The sequence below is a fragment of the Balaenoptera ricei genome, chromosome 7 (genome assembly GCF_028023285.1).
Source record: "Balaenoptera ricei isolate mBalRic1 chromosome 7, mBalRic1.hap2, whole genome shotgun sequence".
Taxonomy (NCBI): domain Eukaryota; kingdom Metazoa; phylum Chordata; class Mammalia; order Artiodactyla; family Balaenopteridae; genus Balaenoptera; species Balaenoptera ricei.
In genome coordinates, this window is record NC_082645.1 from 31,710,756 (window position 1) to 31,735,619 (window position 24,864).

The 24,864-nt window shown below is 35.6% G+C and overlaps 1 protein-coding gene across 1 annotated transcript in view; it reads right to left on the minus strand.

The window, feature by feature from the left end:
• The window catches only part of LRP1B (LDL receptor related protein 1B), a 1,532,882-nt gene that overhangs the window by 284,694 nt on the left and 1,223,324 nt on the right, over positions 1–24,864 (minus strand). The window contains exons 43-46 of the mRNA XM_059927092.1: positions 14,412–14,604; positions 13,661–13,786; positions 8,813–8,941; positions 6,518–6,637 (exon numbers count right to left, since the gene is read on the minus strand). Of these exons, the coding sequence (XP_059783075.1) occupies positions 6,518–6,637; positions 8,813–8,941; positions 13,661–13,786; positions 14,412–14,604 (568 nt within the window). The remainder of the gene's footprint in view (positions 1–6,517; positions 6,638–8,812; positions 8,942–13,660; positions 13,787–14,411; positions 14,605–24,864) is intronic.

Below are 24,864 nucleotides of genomic sequence, written 5' to 3' on the forward strand. Positions count from 1 at the left end.
CCAAACAGGAAAAAAATAGATATTTTTCTTTTATGCCTAAATAAAGCAAAATCTCTTCCATATTCTTTTCTATTACATTTCACATTCAATATTTTTCAGTGGAAACAATAAATGGAATATATAACATAGAAGATTATCATGACAAGCATATACATTTTGTTTCTGACTTTGCTATCAGCAGTCTCCTTTTAAGAGGTTGTGTTCCAAAAGATTCCTTATAATCCCGTTATTTAGAAGACAGAATTCATTTCTCTGTGAAACAATATTCTAGATAGTGGTAATATTCCTAAACAAGTCTACAAAGATTTATCTCTAAGCTACTTGACGTGCGTTATCTAATACTTGCAGTTAGAGTTTGGGATACCAGAAATCTTAATTCTGAAGCAATGGGGGCAATCACAACCCATTCCACCATCTCCATCTCCCTCCAAACTTCCATAGAGAATCTTCTGTGTACATGGCAGGGAGTCCATCTGGGTGGGTATTGGTGGCAGATAAAGTGAAGAGGCAAATTATGACTCCATGAACATGGAGATGGCATGTCAGACTGTTAAGAGGACTGGAGGTTCAGGGATTTCACAGTAATGGAGTTTCAAAAATGGTGTTGGGGGCTCAGGTGGAAGTAAGTGTAAAGAATGGCTTATAAGAAGAGTGGAGGGGCTTCCCTGGTGGCGCAGTAGTTGAGAGTCTGCCTGCCAATGCAGGGGACACGGGTTCGAGCCCTGGTCTGGGAAGATCCCACATGCCGCGGAGCGACTGGGCCCGTGAGCCACAACTACTGAGCCTGCACGTCTGGAGCCTGTGCTCTGCAACAAGAGAGGCTGGGATAGTGAGAGGCCCGCGCACCGCGATGAAGAGTGGCCCCCACTCGCCGCAACTGGAGAAAGCCCTCGCACAGAAACGAAGACCCAACACACCCAAAAATAAATAAATAAAATAAATTTATAAAAAAAAAAAAAGAAGAGTGGAAATGTGGAGCAAGTAGAAAACAGTCTTGGATGGAATTCTAGGAATAAAAAAAGAAACAGAGGAACTCTAACCAGACGAAAAGAAACTGTAACTTTAAAGTTGAGAAGAGTGGTTAGGAAATAGTATTTAAGAAAAAGGCAAGGGGAAAAATGAGGTAGGGGGTCAGGAGAACAAAAATAAGGCTACTGAATCTTGGTGAGGAGGGCAAGGGCAGCCTATTAGAGTGGGTGAGATGTGCAAATAGGAACCGATTGTCCCTGTACTCCTAATCCTATCTCTATAGATTCCATGACTTGATACAGAGTTTGGGAACCACTAGAGGGTTAAATAGGGTGATAAGTGGCAATGGAATTGGACATATTAAGTGGTTGCACAATTCCATAAGCAGCAGGAGCAAGGTGGTTGTGGGGATTAATGTCTCCAGCATTTGTAGACAAGGAAAGAGAGTCCTGGAACAGGAGAAACCCATGGGAACAGTGACAATGTCACTTCATAAGTAAGCAAATGCTTCTTCTGCCAAAACCTCTACCTCTGTAGTCCCTCAACCATGTTCCTTTCTCATGTTGTTTTGGTCAGTCAAGTATTGAAATGTGTTTCACCCTTAGGGTGGGTCTTGAGGGAGAAAGTTGATGGGATCTCTAATTTGCCAAGTGAATATGAAAGCTTTCTGACAACTTTTCTTCAGGCTAAAAGTCCTGGAAAAAAGAGAACAGAAAATTACGTAGTCCAAATAAAGGTAACCTGAGTGGGAAATACTAGACTCTTCCCTCCAGATAGTACAAAGGAAAAAGTACACCTACAAAATGTGAGTGGAAATATACCACAGCCACACCAGGAATAGCAACGAGATACGACAAAGGAAGATCTGACAGGGATGGTAGCTCAAAAGTAGCAGCAAGAGAGAAAGTAAAACCATTCTTTCCCTCATATACTTTCTTAATTTTCCTATTTAATCCACCTTATTTTCTCCATATCAGTTAAAATATTTAATCAGGTAGGAAAGATATAAAATCGATTAGTCTTTCCCTAGTTCTTAGGATGTTCCTTGTAAATAACCTAACTCAACGTTTTCTTTTCCAACTCTCCTACCCAGCCTGTAGCAAAGGGAAGGTGACAAGGAAAAAATACATGAAATGTGCTGTCATATCTCTTCTGTTTACTTTCAAACCACATCTTTTATTGAATTCACTGCTTAGGCTCTAAGGATATGCGAACCCGGAAGGAATGATGATTTCCTCTGCAGGCACGCTTATCCTTTTCCTTTAGCTTGTTGTTTGTGGAATCTTCAAAGTTTTGCTATGAATTTGGGAAAAAAAGAAAGAAAAACTCACCAGTTTCCTCTCCTCTAGGTCACCTCAGAAGTACTTAGCTCTCCAGTACACCTAAAGGTGTTCAGATGGCCCAAGGAAGTTCATGTGCTTCTCAAAGGGAGTATATTCATCTCAACAGGGAGCGAAGGAGGGATATTATGCACTCTCTACAAATCTATTCACTCAAACTCTGACACAACCAGAAGAGGAATACAGAATGACAAACTTTCTGAACAACTCCTTAGATCCTCACCAGCTAGCTTGATGTCTAAAGCTCTCAGTCATGAAAGGAATTGCTACAAAGGGGCAGTAATAAAAGATTGATGAGTATTTGGGGTTTTGCTTTGCTTCCAAAGGATAAGAAACCAAAAATAACTCCTTGCAATATCCATTTCCACTCCGTAAATAGATTCTTGGACTTGTGGCATTAAAAAAGAGTAATGTTAATTACTATTAACATCTAAATTAAACAAACAAAACTGTAATAGTACCTCAAATAATTTACGGATGATTCCACCATAGCCTCTCTCCACAGCCTATCAAAACCTCTCTGTATTTATTGACATTTTTAGTGTACTGTTTAAATTGTGTTATATTTTACTTTATTTACATTCAACAGTAACACGTGGTTTGTGTGTGTGTGCATATATACATACAACAAAGCACTGCATCCCTATGTTGCACTAACTATAGAAACAAAGAAGGAGTGACTGGAAGAAAAGGCTTGGAGAAATCATTCATTTTTCATTCTTCCTGAGCCTGTTCATGTTCCTTTTCCTTCATTATCTTTTAAGTGCTGTAAGTGTCCATGTGTTTGACGGACGCACATCTGAATTAATGCTTTATAAGAAACTGGCTTATGGAAAAAGGACCCACGTAAGTCTTTCCTCTATAGCATGAAATGTGCCCTACAAGGATACCATGTGAACAACCTTAATATGAGAGAAAAATCAAATCTAAAAGATGCAAGTGTAATAAGTAACCTTTCACCTAAAAAGCTACCCATTGGTTTATCCTAAGGAAGCTAGTCCGTTTACTCAAATTTATTAATTTTTAGTATGTAATATAGCGTGTGCTTGAGCATTTGCAGTTTCAAATGTACTGCATTAGATAGGAAGAAATTCAAGGCATAAGATTTTGTTGTTGTTTCATAAGATATCCAATTGTCATGATCTCTTTACTATTATCACAAAAGAAAAGTTTTGACAGAAACTTGATTCTCAGAGTAGTTCTGTCCCCAACTATATGGCTGAGATGGTTATAACACAGAAATCGAGAGTTTAGATTAAAAAAAGGGGAAATAACATTTTGAGTTATTTTATTGTTATTCAGCAGCTGATACTGATATCAGTAGGCAGAATGAAACCTATCTACACTTTTGGAAGACTGACAGCTTCAACCAGCCACATAAGAGTTTAATAAACACATACCATGTACTATATTTCATAAACCCAAACACACTAATTTATTTACTGCTTTTCAAAAAAACCGTTTTCCAAGAAAACCCACAGTAACTGATTACATTTCCGTAGCTCTTTTTATGAATTTTGTTTTAAAATCTACTTTCTGTATTTATTATTCAGTTTCTTCACATTCTAGCTTGATATTTTTATTTTTATCCTAGCTTAAAGTTTTCATTATATTCTCCTTTCCTGCTTACAAATAACTAATAGAACATACCCATTTTCTGGTCTACTTCTAGTTTCCTTTCCTCCCTTCTTCCAAATGCTTATCCATTTCCCTCTACTTACTCCCGTATCTTACTACATTTTATCATTTTTAATATTTTATAAATAATATGAAACAATAGTTGACTTAATTTTCAAATGTACTTGGCTCTTCCTAAACTACAGTGTCAACTTAGATAGTAAGCTACTCAAGCCAAGGTCATATATAGTCTAAGACAGCAGAGTAACTTCTCAGTCCTTTATCAGCTACAAAATAATTTGTACACATTCTGCCCTCTTCCTCAACTTTTTATAGCCTTCTCGTTACAACTGTACTTCACACATCTTTTCTTTACCATTAACCTTTTTAAAGAATAATCTGTATTCACTGTCTTTACTCTTTCACCATTCATATTCTGTTTCAATCCAATGTGATCTGGCTTTTCCTTGCCATTGCACTGAACTGACTCTCTTGAAGGCAAGCAAGAGATTATCTTCTATTTGCCAATTACAGTGGACACTCCAGTCTATGCATGCCCTCTTGCCTTCTCTGTAACGTGAACTTTCCCTCCTTTCTTGAAAAAATAATTTCTTGTGAAGCTCTTTTTATTAATCCTGTGGTGTACTTTTCCTTTTTATATTAGTATCTTTCATTTTGAACAGGTCATTCTGATGCACTCCCTTAAAACAACTATTACACCATACATCCTTTGAGCTCTCTCTGTTTAAGAAGTCCAAAATCAATACTTCTGGTCTAAACCTATTACCTGAGCTCCAGATCTATATTTACCTATATACCTTTCAAACAGTTCCATCTGAATGTCTACAGGTGCTCCAACCTCAGAATGTGGACTATTCTTATTATCTTATCCCCATCTCACACAAACAAAAGGCACACAAAAATAAATTTAAAAATTAATGAAAACAAATAATATTTTAAAAGCATACAAAACACACACACACACACACACACACACACACACACGTATCTCCTCTATTCCCATGCTTCCTCCATGTTTATTACCACAAAAGACTTGTTATGCTACCTTTTAAAATGCTGTTATATCTGTCTCTCTCCTCTTTATTCTTAGCTTTGGCTGCTGTAATAGGCTACTGTTTTGTCCTTCTGATCTCAGTATTAGAGTTTTCATTCTAAAAATCATAGGGTTTTTTTTCCCCTTTTTTTAAACTTTCTGTTGACTGCAAGATAAAGGTCATGTTCTTTAACATGGCACCAAAAAATAATCTTCATTTCCTGGTTCTTTCTTCTAACTTGCCTCATTTTTTTCACCACTCCCCAATATGCAATCTGGCTCTAACCATATCAAATTACTTGCAGTTTTCATTATTGGTCCTTCTACTTGAAATTCTCTTCTATTTTGATCATTCTACCTTATTTATACTTTAAGACTCAGCTTAAATTTAATCTAGTCTATGAAACCTTTCAGGATACTTCCAAGCCCAAAAAAACAAAATAAAACTGTGTTCTTAATAGTGCAATCATAGCACCTTATATTCATCTTCACCTGTTTAAATGACTATCTTTCACTTAGAGTTTGAACTACTTGAGGGCACACACAGAACTTACAAATATTTTGTCTCAGTCTTTAATGAATTTTCCAATAAAGTATTTCAATGGATGGAAAGATTTTTAAAGGTAAATTGGTTTGGAAAGATCTGTTGGGTCCAGGTTTTAGGAGACCTTAAATGTCAGACTAAAAACTTGTCACTTATTCTGCAAACATTGGGATGCTTTATCTGGGAAGTGATAAAAAAGTAAATGTTTACATAGCATTTACTATATGTCAAGTTCTATTCTAATACTGATATACTTTTTTAACTATTGTCTTTTTTTCTTACAGTTTGGGAAACTGAGCCATGGGTTGGTTAAGTATCTTATCCAAAGTCATGCAGTTAGTGGTGGGGCTGGGGTTCTATCCCAGGTAGTCTGGTTGCTGATGTGTCACAGTAGTTACTATGGTAAAATGTTAAATTGTTTTAGCATGACTAAAGATTCAGATCTACTGGAAAGAGTAAAAACAGGGAGACCAATAAAAGGGCTACTTTGTTAATCCAGGCTCAAAGTAGATTGAAGGGGAATATATCTCAAAGAATTGCAAGATTTGTTGATGATTGGACATGTGGGTGATAAAACATGGTGGAAGGAGGAACCAAGGATAGTACCAAGGTTTCCTGTCCAATAAGTAGGAAAATGATGAGAGCATGGGTAGGAGAGAGAATTAAGGAATGAAGGGGAACATTTTGGAGCAGTAGATTCAGTATTATACATTCTGGTAGAAATGTCCCATAAATAGGGTGGTTGAACTGAAAAGGTGAGAAAGAATTTTGAAGTGAGCAAAGAAAGAGATAGAAACAGAAAATATAGTCATACTTTTCAGTTGACTCTAGTAACTCTCCTCCAACAGCATTTACCAAAGTATGGTCCATAGATGCTAATTGTTGTTATGTATCAAAAGGGGGAAACCATAGTGCTCTCAGGAACACACTTTGGAAGAGTTTAGGAAACACTTGGCATGATAATATTCCGAGGCTGATACAATATGTGTTTACCTTTACAGTCTAATTCATCAGAGTTGTCTCCACAGTCGTTTCCACCATCACATAACTTGCTGTGAGGAACACAACGACGATTGTAGCAGGGCTTGAAACCTCTTCGACAGCTTCTGTTTTCTTACACAGAAAAGTAAAAACACATACTTGGAGGGCTTATAGAACTATTTTTACAAAAAGAAGATCACAGATGAGATCTCATTCACAATAACCGGATTGTGGATCTATAAAACAAGTGCTGTGTGGCATCCAAGTTCTGGGTTAGAATATCTGTGCGTTATCAAGTAGTTCATGCAGTAAAAAACCTTTCTGACTGTTTTAACCTCAGTGATTCATACTCGGAGACCTCGTCAAACTATACTCACATTATTGTTTCTGGCATTTCTGTAAGCTAGCGTAGAAATAAACATGTATCACATACTCAAGTCTGAAGAAATGAATCTCTACCTCCAACGTAATAAAGACACACCAACACCTATCCCCTCTCTCCTTTGTACCCCACAAGGATTTTAAAACAAGGAAAAAAGGGTCGAAACATGTATCCCTGAATCAGAGAATCCAAGAGTCACCTACTTATCCATAAATTTCTCTTAGAAATCATCTTAAAATGTCTATCCAAATTTTCTAAGCAGAATAATAATTGCCTCTGAATTCTATTTATCTTAATGAGAGTCTCCTGACATTTTCTGATTTGGGGCAGAAGGTACCACTCACAATAATAATAGCTGTCATTTACTGAAAAGTAATTTTGTGCCAGGCTCTATATTGAGCATATGTAAATGTACATTTGTTTATTTAATGCTCCCAACCATCACCCCATCTAGATTTGCTTGGTAGTGAGAAACTAAAACATAGAGAAGTCAGTACCCTTGTTCACGCTAGTCACACACTAGTACATCTGGGAACAAAGATTTAACCTCAAGTGCGATTCTAAACTCTGGAATCTATACCTGAGATTGTCAAACTATAGCCTGCAGGCCAAATGCAGCCTATCAGCCTGTTTTTATATAGCTCTGAAGCTAAGAATGATTTTTACAGTTTTAAAGGATTGTTAAAAAAATAGAATATGTGACAGGAGTATATATGGCCCACAAAACCTATAATACAAGTTGACCTTTTACAGAAAAAGTTTGCTAACCCCTTCTCACACAAATATTACCTGACTTCTAAGAAGATAAAAATAATGTGAAATATATTCTCAAGCCAATTAATAATAATGTGAATTTGTAAGTTGATTATTATTACATTTTTATATGCTTTAATATTTTCATGGTGTACAGGATACAGCTGGTGATTCAAGCAAACATGTCATTTGAGGTAAATTCCCTAAGAGTTCAGTTACATACAAATTATGGACAAATTACATTTGACTGTCATTTTAACCAAGGGTGTTTATTCTGCAATGTAAAAGAGTGACATAAATTTCCCAAAATCCATCCTCCTCTTGTTTTAACTTTCTCTAATATAAGAAAACAAAGGAGAAAAATGGAAGCCAAATATAGCAATTCCAGATATAGATTCCTAAATTCTGCAGAGCATATAATACCAGTACTATTGTATTACAGCACAAAAATAAATCAGACTAATTTAGAAATAATCTGGATCAATTCTATAATAACTATTAATGATTGCATAGACACAGACTTTCAGGAAAAATATTGTTGCAGTGAGGGCAAATAACAGTTGCTTACTAGGGTCCAAAAGCCAGTCTCTACTTCCAAGGGAGAAGGAAAGGTTGACTACCACTTGGTGTCACCTACAGAGGCACAGATGGTGGAATTCTATACTTAATGGGGACCATGGCTAAAGCAATCAGCCTTTGTACCTAAGGACACTAGCTCTGGGACAATCCTGGAGGCAAAAATAGAATGAATAAGACTTTGATATCAACACAACAACATGCTATTGACTGATGGTGGACTTTTGCTGCAGAGTAAACCTGCAATATCTACCCAATAACTGATATTTCTGACATATTTTTAGGAATGTAAGCCTAACACATTTTGCTAATGATGAATAATGAAGCAGCTCAAACGACAGGCTCCTGCTGTATTTAAATTTATACTTCATGCATGGAAAACCATGAGGAAATTCTTCAATGAATATCATGTGTTTTGGGTAGGAAATATGGTGCCCCATTTGAATAAGAACAAAGCCAAATCATTTGCCTTAGATCTACATGCTAATGAGAGGCATTAAGGAAATCATACACATAAACCAAATGGAGACAATCACACCAAAAACTATAAAAAGAATTACATTCTGAAATGAGTAAATCATACATTGGAAACTCACCACAGTAGAGCAGTTTTTCATCTGATTTATCCTTACAATGAGGAACGCCGTCACAGGTGAGCTGGTAATCAATACATTCTCCATTTCCACACTCAAACTCTGAATAAATATTGCAGGAAGAATTTTTAGCTGAAAGGAAAAAAGCCAACGTTTTATACAATAACAAACATTTTTGATGTCATAACAATTGTTTCACTTAATCTTAATTATAAAAATAAACTAAAATTTATCTAAATATAAAATTAATAAAGGACAGTGGTTTATGGCATTTCTTTACAAAAAAATTAAGAGGGACACTTTTTATTGTGTTGTCTTCAACCTTCCTTTGCAAATTTTTGGGAATTGCCTGACTTTATTTTTCTTTTATGCCTGTTTGTGTACTTTGTTAATTATTTGGTGACTGTACATGTGTGGAGAGAAGGAGGGGTTTAAATCTGGGGGACTATATTTATGAATCTTGCTTAACAGTGTATGTTAAAAATAAATTTTTAAAAAGAGCCAGTTAAATAAGCTCTGTACATACTGAGAGTGTTTTTGTATTTTCTTATTGAAATCTCATATATTCTTCAATACATTGAAATTTTCCAGTATATAGAGTTCTTATCTTTGAATGCTTGAATTTATTCATCTCAAATCTCACCTCCAACTGGTCTTCCTCCCCAACTACCTGCTGAAGAAATCTCTGTAGCAGTTTCTATCAATCAGAAGTACTGGAATTGCTGAAATTACTTTCATTAGCCTCTTGCTCTATCCATGGTGAGAAGTACCAGGGAGCAGACCCTCTCTTCCTGCTACCCATGATCAGTACCTACTCCTTGAAATGCATGGGAATCTGTAGGAAGTGCTGGTGGAGGACAATGATAAACTGGAAAGCATGTGCACCAGATGCTTATGGGCTCCAGTGGACCACTGCCATATTGTCCCACTTCTAAATGTCAGGATTTTTATAAGACATTAAAAGCCTGAGTTTTTATGTGGTTTGCCCAACTTGTGAGTACCGGGCAACAGCCATGAAGACAAAAAGCTTTTCTACAGTTAGGTTTCATCCCTGGAGTGCCAGTATGTTACCCTTGTCTTAGACCTCTCTTGGGGAAAACAGACTTATTTTTATTCTTAAATAATAGATTTACTAGCAAACTTTTGGGATGCAATGTTTTGGTTGTATTACGTGCTATTCGCTTGCATGTACTCATTCCATTGCTTGTTGAAAAATTGTACAGTGAAAGTCAGTCATATTAATTATGTTGGAGGTAATTAGAATTCATTTATTTCTACTAATGCAGGTAACACAGCTTAATTTTATCATTTACAATCAGTTTTTAGGATTTATTTCAGGAATAATCAATTAAACAGCCACAAATACTGTTTGAAGTTTCCAGTGTTTTATTTCTTTATTATCCTAGAATTTAACTCATTTTACTAGAATATCTATCTTATCTACCTATTAAAGATTTATAATTTAACTCTTTAAATGATAGCATCCCTCTCTAAAGGTAATTTTATTTTTCTTGGTGCAGTCTAAACTTCACTGGTCAGTAGCTAAGGTAGAATGCCATTTTAGAGGAAGCAACAAGGAATTAAGAATCTAAAAATATCATTAACTTTAAAGAATTATTGTCTTTAAGAAGAGTGCTGACATTACTGCACACAATCACCTTAGATCATGAACTGAACAAAATTCATCCATTTACTGAGAGTCCATTAGAATTCCTAACTTATTTTGTCTATTTTAAACATATCCTGTTTAATTTCTCATTTCCAGTGAAAGCTAATTGTTATGATGGCAAATATCGTATTTTGCTTTTATAATCATTGTGCCTTTAAGGAAAAAATGAAAATTATTCATGATAAATATGGTTTATCATGAAAAAACAAACATTGTATGGGCACAATTCTTGCTTAGGTATGTTCATTTGAAGAAATAGTACTGAGTATTTTCTGCCTCTTTCTAGAAACAAAAAATGTGGTTCAGCTATCCTCAATTCTCTTACAAGGTAATTGCTTCATCTAATTATATTTGCTATTCTTATTTCTGTTATGGGTTTTAATAAGGTTAGCAATGTTGTGTAAAATGGAATTGCCTAATCTTTTTGTCAAGAGTTATGACAACAAATGGTTTTTCCTTCCTTTGCCCTCAGGTAGGTGTTAGTAAATGGTCCTTCACCCCTGTAATGCTGCCATTAACATTCATAAACTGCTCTGGGTGAACTAATTCAGAGGTCGACACAGATATGCCAGAAACATCCTCATTTCCTAAAGATGGATTTGACAAGAAGAAGCCAAGAGTTACTTTTCAATCTCTCTGCTGGACCACAGGATTTCAGTATGAATGCACAGTGGATACAAGATACTTCTGTAAAGATTTGTCAGCTCTGAGGAATCCAATATCACTCTACAGTTGTACGTGAATACAACTATGCTTGTTTCAAACTATAGTTTTCTGTCTGAGTCATTCCCTCTCATCAATAGTGAGAAGCAGGTGGCTTAGTAGGGACAAATGTATCTAATCTATTTTTCAGCAATGACAGGCATCCTCTGTATACAAATAAGCCTTGCTGTTCTGAGTAAAGGCATTGGTTTCCTACTGGCCTGTAGTGACCTGTGAAAGAAACATGAGTGATTCTAATGCATGGCTAAAACTCCAGGCTTACAGATAGCATCAGATCCAGACCATTACAGAGGAAACCACAAAGGCAAACTGAAAGAGAGTTTAAGCAATTGCGTGAGCAATTCAGGGAAGTGTTAGGTGATGAAGAAATGTGGGAATTTGTGGCCCGAATTATTGAAATATGCTATCTTCTGACCAATTACATCATTCCCTTGTTTTCTTTGGCATATTCTTTTTTTTTTTTTTAAATTATTAGCACCTTTAATTATTATTTATTTATTTATTTATTTTTTGGCTGTGTTGGGTCTTCGTTTCTGTGCGAGGGCTTCCTCTAGTTACGGCAAGCGGGGGCCACTCTTCATCATGGTGCGCGGGCCTCTCACTATCGCGGCCTCTCTTGTTGCGGAGCACAGGCTCCAGACGCGCAGGCTCAGTATTTGTGGCTCACGGGCCTAATTGCTCCGCGGCATGTGGGATCCTCCCAGACCAGGGCTCGAACCCGTGTCCCCTGCATTAGCAGGCAGATTCTCAACCACTGCGCCACCAGGGAAGCCCGGCATATTCTTTTATTTATTTATTTATTTATTTATTTATTTATGGCTGTGTTGGGTCTTCGCTTCTATGCGAGGGCTTTCTCTAGTTGTGGCAAGCGGGGGCCACTCTTCATCGCGGTGCACGGGCCTCTCACTATTGCGGCCTCTCTTGTTGCAGAGCACAGGCTCCAGGCGCGCAGGCTCAGTAATTGTGGCTCACGGGCCCAGTCGCTCCGCGGCATGTGGGATCTTCCCAGACCAGGGCCCGAACCCGTGTCCCCTGCATTGGCAGGCAGATTCTCAACCACTGCGCCACCAGGGAAGCCCCCGGCATATTCTTAAATAAAAGTCTTTTACTTCTTTTGCTAAGAGATGCCCTTTTGGGTTTGGTACCAATTTGCAAAGTGAGAAAATACGTATATGTTCTTGCATTATGTGCAGTAGTTTTCAAAGTAAAGAAAACGATGACAAAGTGCTCATATTAAAATAAAGAACAGGGACTTCCCTGGTGGCGCAGTGGTTGAGAGTCCGCCTGCCAATGCGGGGGACACGGGTTCGTGCCCTGGTCCCGGAGGATCCCACATGCCGCGGAGCGGCTGGGCCCGTGAGCCACAATTGCTGAGCCTGCACGTCTGGAGCCTGTGCTCCGCAACAAGAGAGGCTGCGATAGTGAGAGGCCCGTGCACTGCGATGAAGAGTGGCCCCCACTTGCCGCAACTGGAGAAAGCCCTCGCACAGAAACGAAGACCCAACACAGCCATAAATAAACAAATAAATAAATAAATTTAAAATAAAGAACAGGCAAAAGAGAACATCCTCTTGGTATATAAAGACCAAAAGAAGACTAAAGATGAAAAATACTTACAGCTTGTGATACTTATTTTTATAATGTAGATATATCCAGCTTTATTGATTTTCTAAGATGAAATATATGAGATGAGGAGAAAAAAAAAATGTCAAAAATTGACACATCCTAAGAGTGAGTTCACCAATTTCCAATTTTCCAAGATGCTTTTCTCCCATCTTTCTTACTCATGAATAGTCTTAATATTAAAGAGAAATTAACCCTTTTCATGTTGCTGGCTAATTTTTCATGGCAGTATTTGAACACTTGAACCCTTATTTATAGTGGAAACAGTTTTGGAAACTTAGCTGTTAATAAGTATTTACTGTAATGGTACTAATTAAAGATTGTAATGCCTTTGGGAGATATAAACATCATGCGAGGCTGCAATGTTACATTTTTAATTAACAGTTTGGAAATGATTACAAATAAGCTGTGTGAGCCATTCTTTCTCATTTACATAGTCTGATGGACTGTGAATGGGTTTACTACAAAGCTACTAAGCTACTGCCTGTACACTGCTTTATTTCAGCTATAATTAATTTCGCTATTGACTGAATCCTCAAAGTCATAAACACGAGTTTTCAGATGATCATTGCTTGCAGGTATTTCTCTAGCTAATCCAACACCTTCCAGCCCAGAATCAGGGGGACATAACATTTTTCACTGTTTGGGTTATCATTACCTATCACATGGTGCTATAGGTAGCATGGTAAACTGAGTTCTTTTTAGAATGGAGAGACAAGACAACCAGGCCTCTAATACTGGAAGAGAGTACAACTTCATAAATATACTCAAACAATTTCAAGGTTCATGTGTGCCATTTTGAGCAGTTATATCACATTTCAATCCTCTTTACTTACTCACACATCTGTTGTCATTCAGCAATATTCGATCCCCCCTGCAGGAACAGTTCACTCTTCCGTTAGGAGTTAAAAGGCACAGGTCATGGCAACCTCCATTCAGTAACGCACATGGAGAAAGTTCACCTGCAATGAACAGGTTTTACTGGTGACATTTTATATTGAATTCCTAGTCTATGTTAATATAGATTAACAGTAAACTGTTAGACAGCCTCAATCTCTCAAAAATATCTCATGAACAAGGAAGATTTGGGATTTTGAAACAAATCTAAATATTCCAAAAGATAAGAACATTAAAAATATGTAACAAATCTCTACATTTTCTAACATATTTGTCATTAAACGCACTAGTAGCTCTAGAAACCACATGCATACTGCAGACTGCAATTTTGTAGGTATTCCAGTGATTAAAAAAATTTTAAGGCCAGATGCAAAGCTTGTTTATCAACAAGTATTATTTTCTTGGAAATGATTTGAATGTTCAAAAATATGAAGAGTAAGTATGAAATAGAAATCCAGAAGCAAATAATTAAAAATGAATTGTTCCTCTGGTGATAAATTAAGAACTACAAAATTTTCCATAAAACTTTCAGATAATTTCAATATATTAGATAGTCAAAGCCTGAACACTAGCCCCAGAAACAGTAAGAAAACAAAATCCAACTATTACTTAAAAACATAAATACGTTTTTCAAGAGATTATATAATTGAGAAATATATTTGTAACTTACAAATAAATATTGTAACTTACAGCTATTGGTGTCATTGGCAACAGCTATGATACCCATTGGTTGATGTGGAATATCAGAACGAAGAATTTTTGTATCTCCTCCCGTGTACTTGTTGGAACGCAGGATAGCTCTTCTTCCCCAGTCTGACCAGAAGATATAATTGTCATACACAGCCAAACTGAGAAAAGTCCCTGGCCCAGATTTGACAATTACCTGGAATAAAGCAAAATATCATATTTTTTTAAACGAAGATATCCACATCTATTTTTGCTCAAAAGAAAAAAGAGAGATTAAGATTATTTCTGATTATTGAAATAATCAGATAAAAATACATTTCACTAAATGTACTATCATAATGTGTTTATAGTTCATTTTAAATGTCTTAACCATCCTTAGCTTTTGCAATGTTTACTTAATATTTTGCAGTATATTTCTATTTAATAATCATTCAGTTTGTTTAAGCAGTTGTGTCTTTTTAGCATTATAAACCAAAATTATCATGACAACAATATGAGACTATTAGTACTAAACTTTTATTTATCATTATTAAGAAATCTTTAGATATACAGTAAACACTCACTAAGCTCTCAGAACTATATACAGAATATATAGTTCAACTGATCCAGGTTATTCCTTTAGGAAGCTTACAACATGAATAAGTTAACCAGATATACATGTATTGGCAATAAAAGTTTAAAAGCAAAGACCAAAAAGTTTCACTCAGACCAAGATGAAGTAAAAGGGTACAGATTTTCCTTCTCAATAAAACAACTAAAAAAAAAAAAAAAAAAAAAAAAAAATATATATATATATATATATATATATATATATATATATATATATAAATAAATAAAAGGAGGCTTTTCAACACATTGGATATCAGGTAAGGAAGGACAGTGATTCCTGAGTAACAGGAAATAAACCACCTGAGTCCCATAACCTCCACAGTTTATAGCCTGAGACAGATTCCAGGTAGCAACACAGTGCAAAGAAACCCAACAGAGTCCAGGGAACTCTCTGAGTGGATATATCTGAGAGTTATGGGAGGGTAATATGGTTAGCTCTCACAAGGCAGAGTGTTGGAGAGGAGAAGGCAACAGAGAGAGGACTCTGGATATCTGCACAGGGTCCTTCTGGAGTTTTAAGCACATGCCTATGTATGTGAGAGAGTTACTGCAATCTGGTGAAAGAGTCACGCAAAAGGATTAGAGAGAAGAGTTTCCAAAATTTACGTGGGTCCAAGAATCACACTTGCTAACGCCAACCAGACTTAAAATCTTTCTAATTCATGGGACTCTGAGTAGAGTACTTGGAAGGGTCTTGGCTCAGCAGCGGGGAATAATTAACCCTAAACTCTGTTCTACTTCAGTCTCTCAAACGTTAACAGCAAATCCTGAAAGGATCAAACTCTTTCCAGGTAGCTTAACTGTTTACCAAAAGAAAGCTCAAGAATTTTAATGGTAATATGTAAAATTTTACCACTAAACTACTATGGAAAAAAAGATGAAAACTAAGAAAAGTCACAAATCAGTGACCTCAGCTTCCACCTTAAGAAAGCAGAAGAGAAAATGTAAGTTAAATCCAAAATAAAGGAAAACAAAATAAAAATCGAGGAGAAAGCAAGGAAATAGAAAAGAGGAAAAAATCAGAGGAAAATCAATGAAACTAAAAGATGGCTCTTTGATATCAATAAAATGGAAAACACATAATGATGAAGTGAGTTTTATCCAAGGAATACAGAGTTATTTAACATTTTTAAATCCTATCAGTATAACACACAAAATAAGAAAACTCATATGAAGATCTCAGTAAATGCAGAGAATTTATTGGTTGGATCTAATATGCATTCCTGATAGAAACTCAGACTAAAAATATGAATAGAAATAAAACTAGGAATGAGACAGGAATAATCATTCTTACTACTTCTACCCAACATTGTCCTAGAATTTCTAGCCAGTATAATTAGGCAAGAAAACAAAAATAAAAAGCATTCAGACTGGGGATCAGACAAAGTCTGATAGATCACCTAGGCCTGCCTTCACCAAGAATCTTGTTAGGTCAGTTTAGTGCATTTGGGGAAGATGTTTCACTTTTTTTTTGAATTTTAGTTTGCTCATCTTAAAGATGGGGCTGATTAAAATCCTCCCTTACCTCTGATACTTCCTCTTAGTAATTGTCCATCCACTCACAGCCCATTCACTCCCTGGCTATAAATTTCTACTTTTCCTTGTATTTAGAGTTGACCTCAATCCCTCTCCTCTATTGCAAAACTCCATTGCAGTTGTCTCTATACCTATCCTGATAGTCCTGAATAAAGTCCGCTTTATTGTTTTAATAGGAGTCATGGATATTTTTTCCTTAACACATTCAATGTAATACTACTGAGGAAAAAAAAAAAAAGAAAGGATGAATTATTGATGTATGTAACACTGTGGATAAATTTCAAAATAATTATGCTGAGTGAAGGAAGCCAGACAAAAGGGAGTACAAGGTATATGATACCATTCATATAAACTTCTACAAAATGCAAACTAATCTGCAGTGAAAAAAAACCCCAGTGTTTCCTGTGGACAGAGTGGGAAGCGGTAGGGTGGAAAAAGAAGGATTAAAAAGGGAAATGAAGAAATGTGTTGGGGTCATTGATATGCTCATTATCTTGATGTGATGGTGGACTCACAGATAATATGGGTGTTTGTGTGTGTGTGCATGTGTGTGTGTGTGTGAAGACCTTTAAACTTTAAATATTTACATTTTAGTGCATGTCAATCAGATCTAAATAATTTTTTTAAATAAAGGCCAAAAATTTCTTTAAAATATTTTCAGAAGTAACATTAAGTAAATATATGGGACTGCAACTACATTTGGAAGGACAGGATACATCAGAAAATAGACGTTTTTATTGTCTAGTCATTTTACTTTGCTTTTCCTTCTAAATCCAATCCATAGGTGACCTATCCAAATAGTTCCTCTGAACTCTTTAGCAAATTAGTGAATGAACAGAGGGATGGTTTAAATGTGAGCATACCCTTGTTAGTTGAATGAAATGCTCAGATTTCTAGAAAAGAGAAACCAATATGAGTTTTCTCTTGTAGCAAAGAGATGAGACATAATTTTAGGAATAGAACAGTAAACATACAAAAGAAGAGAGGAAAAAAAGGACCTTAAGCCTTAGAGAAGCGAAGAAATCTACAAGAATTTGCCTCTAAGGCAGCAAAAACTTCAACAAACAGCTTTAAAGGCATTGATGTAGTTTATTGTATTTTGTTTGGTTTCATTTAGAAGAAAGCTTTGCCTCCCTATTGTGGACAAATTACATGAATAGAGACATGGTGGCATACTTAGAATAAAGAAATGGGCTTTTTGCCTTATCAACATCCTAATCAGGAGGGCTTGATAATCAACAACCAATTCAGAACTATAGAATTTACTCAGTTATCTCCATTTTAGAAACCATTGTGGTATAATGGGACGGGCTCAGAAGGCCTACATTCAAATGGCAGCATGGTCATTCTTGAGCAGAGCAGATTTGGGGAAGATGTTTCACTTTTTTTTTTTATTTTAGTTTGCTCATCTTTAAGATGGGGCTGATTAAAACCTGCTTCAACAACTTCACAGGGCTGTTATAAGGATACATACAGAAATGTTTTGAACATCTTATATTGCCATATATACATATGTATATATACATATGTTTGTATTTATTTAATTTAGCTGTCAGAGATAAGTTTGATATTAACTTTTGTGGTTTTTGCCTCCAGATCTGTTATAAAATAATTATTTTTGTATAAAAATCAAATTTAGAAACCTCAATAGTAATATTTTTATAGAAATAAATCAATTTGATTATTTGCCTTGGAATATTAAATATGCCAAGCAGAGACCTAGCTAGATTACTCTTCCCTGTAATCAGAAAAAATAAATAAAAAAGGAATTTTCACAGGAATGATGACTGCATGGGAATGGTCACGAAGAAACAAATATTTGGAAAATACCCTTCCTGGTGCCACATGTTGCCTTCTTAGGAATTAATACATTCTAGGATTAAATCATTTACTGACTACTAAAATTGATGTGGTTTGGAGAAAACAGATAGTCTTGGGAATGTGGTAGTTTAAAAAAAAAAAATAGTCCCCCCTCTTTACTCCATCCTATATCAAATTCTAAATTATTATAAGGTAATTAGCAATGTCATCTTCCTGATTTCCCAAATTTTTCCTCATTCATTCTGAATTAACTGGTAATTACTCTCTTATAAAAACAATTACTTCATTTTTATTCTGAATGTATAAGTAATTTCTGTTCTATAGAGCAATATTTCTCAAGTTTTAATGTACATGCAATTCACTTTGAGATTTGTTAAAATTCATATTCTGATTTACTAGGTTAGGAGTGGAACCTCAGATTCTTCATTTCTAACAAACTTCCAGGTGTTGTTGATGCTGCTGTTTGGGAGCTCACTTTAAAAAACAAGAATTATAAAACAGAGAAAAGTACAAAAGAAAATAAATAATAATCTTACCACACAGATCTAATTACTTATCATTTTGGATTAAAGAATATATATATTTTTTTTCTTTACAAATTGACAGGCACATGAGCACTCCAAAGTTTCGAGATATAAGTAAAATCAATTTTAAAATTTTAACTTAAAAAAAAGTAACTATCTCCAATCTTCAACCTCTTTAAAGAGGGGAAAAAGATGTCTTTCTTGACCTGTCATACATTAGAACATCTTATATTACAGAGGGACAAGATAAATCTTCCATATGTTCTCCTGTGCTTAGAACAATTTTACTAATCTAAGTGCAGGTCACGTTGCTGTATAATAGTGGTTTTCACCTAACCTCCACCCTTCCAAACACACACACACACACTGGAGCATGGGGAAAACTAAAGCTAAAATGCACTTTTTTGCCCTATTGTAAATCTGAAAAGATGGCTGATATTTAGTAAGTGTACGAGTTTAATTTAATATTCCTCATTTGTATTTCTTTGGAAATAACATGTTATTCCCTAGTCAATATTTCATGAGTATAAAAGATCACCTGTAACAATGTTATGGACTGAATGTTTGTGTCTCCCCAAAATTCATATGTTGAAATCTTAACCCACCATGTGATACTTGTAGGTGGAACATTTGGGAGGTAATTAAGTTTAGATGAGGTCATGAAGGTGAGGTCTCTGTGATGGGATTAGTGTCCTTATACGAAGAGGAAAAGATCTCTCTTGTTCTCCTTCATGTGAGGATACACAGCTAGAAAGGAGCTGCTGCAAGCCAGAAAGAGGTCTGTCACTTGAGCTCAAACATGCTGGCATGCTGATCTCAGATTTCTCAGCCTGGAACCCTGAGAAATAAATGTCTATTGTTTAAACCATCCAGTCTATGGTATTTCGTTAGAGCAGCTGGAGCTGATTAAGACAGTTTTACTTTTTCCTTTTTGAAGGGCCAGGCTTTAAGATTTATATCTGCTTTAAATTTCAGTAACTATTCTTTTGAATCAACATAATAAAGATTGCTGGTTAAGAAAATGATAACTTCTATACTGTGCTTTCTGGGAAGATTTTCCTGAGAAAAGGAAGGATGAATAGGGGGTAGGACGGGAAAGAGAAGGAAAAGCTTTTGGCAGAGGGAATACATGGTGCAAAAGGCAAGAGGAAGGGGGAACATGAAATGCTGGGAAAAGGAGCAAAGGTTAAGTGAGCATTATTAACACTCAGACATCTGGGGAGAGGATCCCATGATGAGCCTGGTGAGAAAGGCCAGAAGGGCAAATATGTAGGACCTTCCTTCCTATAGGCCAAGGTTGTGAGTCTGAGTTCTGTTCTGAAAGTAACGGTAAATTTAAAAAAAATTTTTAAGCACTTTAAGGTCATTATTTGTTCGGAAAGATTATTTTGCCTCTGGTGTAGAGATTAGATCAGGTAAGAACAAAAAGAGTTTCAGGGACACCAGTTAAGATCAACTGCATTCTTCCAGACAAAGGATAATACTTTTGATATTTTGAGCAAGAAAGGTGAAGAATACAAATATTAGGGGAGTATTTACAAACTAAGGACTCTCTATTTCCCTTTCTACCAGAACCCACAAGGGTTTTCGTCACTCATTCATTCATTCAATCATCCTTTTACCATTGTTTTAGTAAACAATAAGAGCTAACACTTCATGAACGCTTACAACGTACAGGGATGCGTATGTATGGTATGTATCATACCAAATTTAATCTCACTCTACCCTATATGGTAGATACTATTCCAATCCACCTTTTATTGATGAGGATTGAAGCTTAACAAGCTTATGTAATCAGCCCAAGGTCACAGATTTACTCAATGATTTGAGGCTATTTCAGACCCAAAGCAACTAAGATCTGAATTAAATTTTATATATAAAATTTGCCTTGGTTAAAGAGACAGGAGAAACTCTTTGATATTAGTAGATGTGTACGTGCTGTCCTTATTATTAAATCTATGCTCCTTCAAGTTAGGAACAGTAGTAATCTCTTTGCACCCCTTTTCTATTCAGTATATTTTATGTGAACAAAATAGACATTCAGTAAGCATTGCTAAATCACTAAGAATGAAAAATAAATTATGTTAGTTAAACATAAATAAAAATAGTTATTTTTTATGGATAAGGAGTAGTTATTCTTATGACAATGAAAGTTTTTCTATGTTGTTACCAAAAGTCATTTGGTATACAGGAATTTTTATAAATTTTAATACTGATTGAACTTAGTAGTTTACTTCTTTACTTCTGCTGACACACAGAAAAGGGAAAAAAGCAACATTAAACTCAGTCTATAATTATGCATGTTACTTTCATAGGGTACAATAGGTTCCACTAAGAATTGAGCTGACTTTAGACGTTTCACTGGTTACAGTTCAATGTGGAAAAGAGAAGTGAAATCCACTAAATTACACTTTCTCATCTCCCTATTAAACATTTTTATCATAATTTCATGAATACTGTACCTTGCAAGCCTAATCAGCATCTTTATTTACAATGCAAAAGCTTTGTCCTCGTAAATTACACTCTACCATGTTATGTGGTAATAATATACCATTATGGCATAATTTTCAGGCACTTTAACCTTGAACCTATAAATAGGTTCATGTTTCAAAATAGTCATGTTCATTCAGATAATGTATTTCTTGACAAAGTCACGTAATCTCACGTGTGTCCTCATAGATGGACAATTAAATTGGAAATCCACAACTTCAACTTCAATTGACTTGAAGTTATGTGTCAGGAAATTTAGTCACTAAAAATATGCCTTTGCTATCTTGAAACTTCACCGGTCTTTATTGGTAGAAGCACGGCAACTAATCAAGGAATAAAAACATTGTTTTATAAGCCAGACAACATATTTCCAACACCCAGATGCTAAATGTTAAACCAAACAATTTAAAAGCCAAGTAAACAGGAAGCTTCCCAAACACCTCAGCTGATTGCCTCACTGACAAGATCATAAATGATCATTATGAGAAATGACAACTTGGCCCCTCCCATGGCCAGGCATGACAAAGTGTTACAGATTGCAGAGAAACAACTGCAGTTGCTTTAGCCTGGGAGAGAATGGTGATGTGGTAAACCAGCAACTTAAAACTGAGAAATATGTAACTTAAGAATAGATGGCTATATTTAACTTGCCTGAGTGAGTTTGCAGAACAAATATAAAATATCTAAATGTCATTAGTGTCCAACCAAATTTGAAAAGAACAACATTCACAGCAATCATCTAAAAGACTGCCTATTGTGTGAGAGGAGTTACCAGCCTTTGTTAGAGAGGCAGACCCTTCTGAGAGAGATTAGAGAATGAATTACTTTGATTTCACACTCTCTCTTTCTGATCTCTCTGTTGATCACACTCAACCAAAGGCCAGAGGACAAGGAAGCCATTTGACCACACAGGTAAACCTTCAGGAGGACGAGAACATGGAGGAAGATGGAGAAAAGATCTGTAGATATGCATTAGAGAAGTAGTAGAAAGAACCCTATTCTGAGACTCATTATTTTTCCTTGGATAGCTTTTTGGCTTCTTGGGACTCAGACTCTTAATCTGTAAAATAGGATAGTAAAAGGTAATGACTCAGCTCCTTTCCCAAAGAAAGAGGATGGATAATATATTCCCTTAGGTCACACAGAAAACTAATGAGAAGAAAAACTGTGATATTCCTGAAGTGTTAATAGACACTCCTGAATGGAATTTGAGCAAGTTTCTAACATAATGATTGTCTTGGCTTCACATTTGATTATAGTTATTAAAGTTATAGCTTATCCAAAATTCTGATTTAGATATATTTAGACAGTTTGAGATTCATAAGCTGATTTGTATCAATAAAGAGTAAACGTTAAAAAAAAAAACTAAATATATTTTTCAGTTAGCTCCTTCTGCTTTGAATTCCTTCCAAAACCATTCATTGTGAGACCCAATTCAAGGGTGACTTCCTTTGGGAACCCCTTCCCAGCTGCCCAAAGCAAAATGGCTTCTTCTTCTGCATATCCAGACAGTTTCTATACACATTCATTATAACACTCATCAGAGGATATCATAAGAGCTTGTATTTTTTCCATAGATAAATAGATTTCTATCCATAGATAAATACGATAGAATATATTTAACATTCAATGATTATTTTTTAATTTTTTTTAACATTTATTTATTTTATTTATTTATTTTTGGCTGTGTTGGGTCTTCGTTGCTGTGCGTGGGCTCTCTGCAGCTGCGGGAGCAGGGGCCACTCCTTGCTGAGGTGCACAGGCTTCTCACTGCGGCGGCCTCTCCCGCTGCGGAGCACGGGCTCTAGGCGCACGGGCTTCAGCAGTTGTGGCACGCAGGCTCAGTAGTTGTGGCCCACGGGCTCCAGAGTGCAGGCTCAGTAGCTGTGGTGCGTGGGCTTAGTTGCTCCGCAGCATGTGGGATCCTCCCGGACCAGGGCACAAACCTGTGTACCCTGCATTGGCAGGCAGACTCCCAACCACTGCGCCACCAGGGAAGCCTTCAATGATTATTTATTGATCAAATCAATAAATAAATGAGCGATTAAAAAAGCATTTCCCCTTGTGTTTGTGCTTATTTCTTGCCCTGTGTTTGTGGTTATTTCTTCCTCTTCTTTTTTTTTAATGTACATTTTTATGAACTTAGAACTCAACTTTGTACTTTATTTGCTTATGTACAGAAAAATAAACTTTTTTCTTTATAAAACTGTATTACCAACATTTATGTTTTACTGAAGAATGGTAAACATATTCTCAGGATCACATTCGTGCCTTTGATAAATATTTCAATACTGTTACTCTCTAGGTCATTGTCTAAATACAACCCTCCTTTTTAATATTTTAGTAGAAAAAGTGAAGAGCTACTCAAAGTAATATGTTAAGTCAAAACCTCCTATGTCCAAGCCATACTGAATTACCAGTCTTAATTTTTAAAATTAGGATTTACTGAATATCAAACAAAAATTAAATATTATTTTAAATGCTCCATTGTAAGAAGTTAAAAAATTGTCCTGCACGAAAGGATACCATCCTGTTTGTATGCATGAATATTTGTTTTTCAGTGTATGTGATTATGTGAATACAACTGTCAAGGGGAAGGCCAGAAACAGATTAACTTAACTCTTACTACATTTAAAAAGAAAGGTTAGCCTAGGACTATGAGCCTGGACTCTGGAGTTAGAATATTTGCAATCATGTCTAGCATGTCCTCTTATTGTGTGACCTGGGGCTTATTATTTCACTTCTCCGGGCCTCTCTTTCCTTATCTTTAAAATGACAAAAGCAGAATTACTATTTATCATAGAATTTCAGAAAATGTTAAATGATATTCATAAAATACTTATCATGATTACATAGTAAGCTTTTCATAAATGTTAGCTATAAGTATTTTTGCATGAATGCAATAGGATTTAAATAGGTTTGTAAAGGTGGGTTTAGAATCTTAAATACACTTTGAGTTTTATTCTTATTTTTTTAAGTGTTGCAAACTATTCTAAAATAAACTTTTAGAATAGATTTCCATTTGTAAATTTAATGCTTTTGCAACTTCTGAGATTACCATGTCATTAAACTCATGCTTAGAGGTAAAATTAATGTCTGCTTTGGCAAAATTCTTGAGTTCTGTTTTATTTTTTTTCTCCCATGTCATCTGGAAAGTTCTACTAAGGGTTACAAATATTATTATGCCTACCTATTAATTTTGAGGTAAAATTGAAAAGCAGTTATTTTAATTAAGTAAGTCATATGACATGGACACTGGCCGTCTTGAAACTCCTATCACCTTCAGTATTAGAACTGCAAGTGATGGAGTTACATTGAGCAGGTGCAAGATTTACAATTCCAGAAATAAAAGATTTTTGCTTGTCGTGTATGTAGGGAGAGGGATGTCCATGCTGTTCTGAACATTCTTATGATTGTTAGCCAAAACCAACAAACAAAACAAAAATCCAAACCTCATTTGATTTGTTAAATATCTC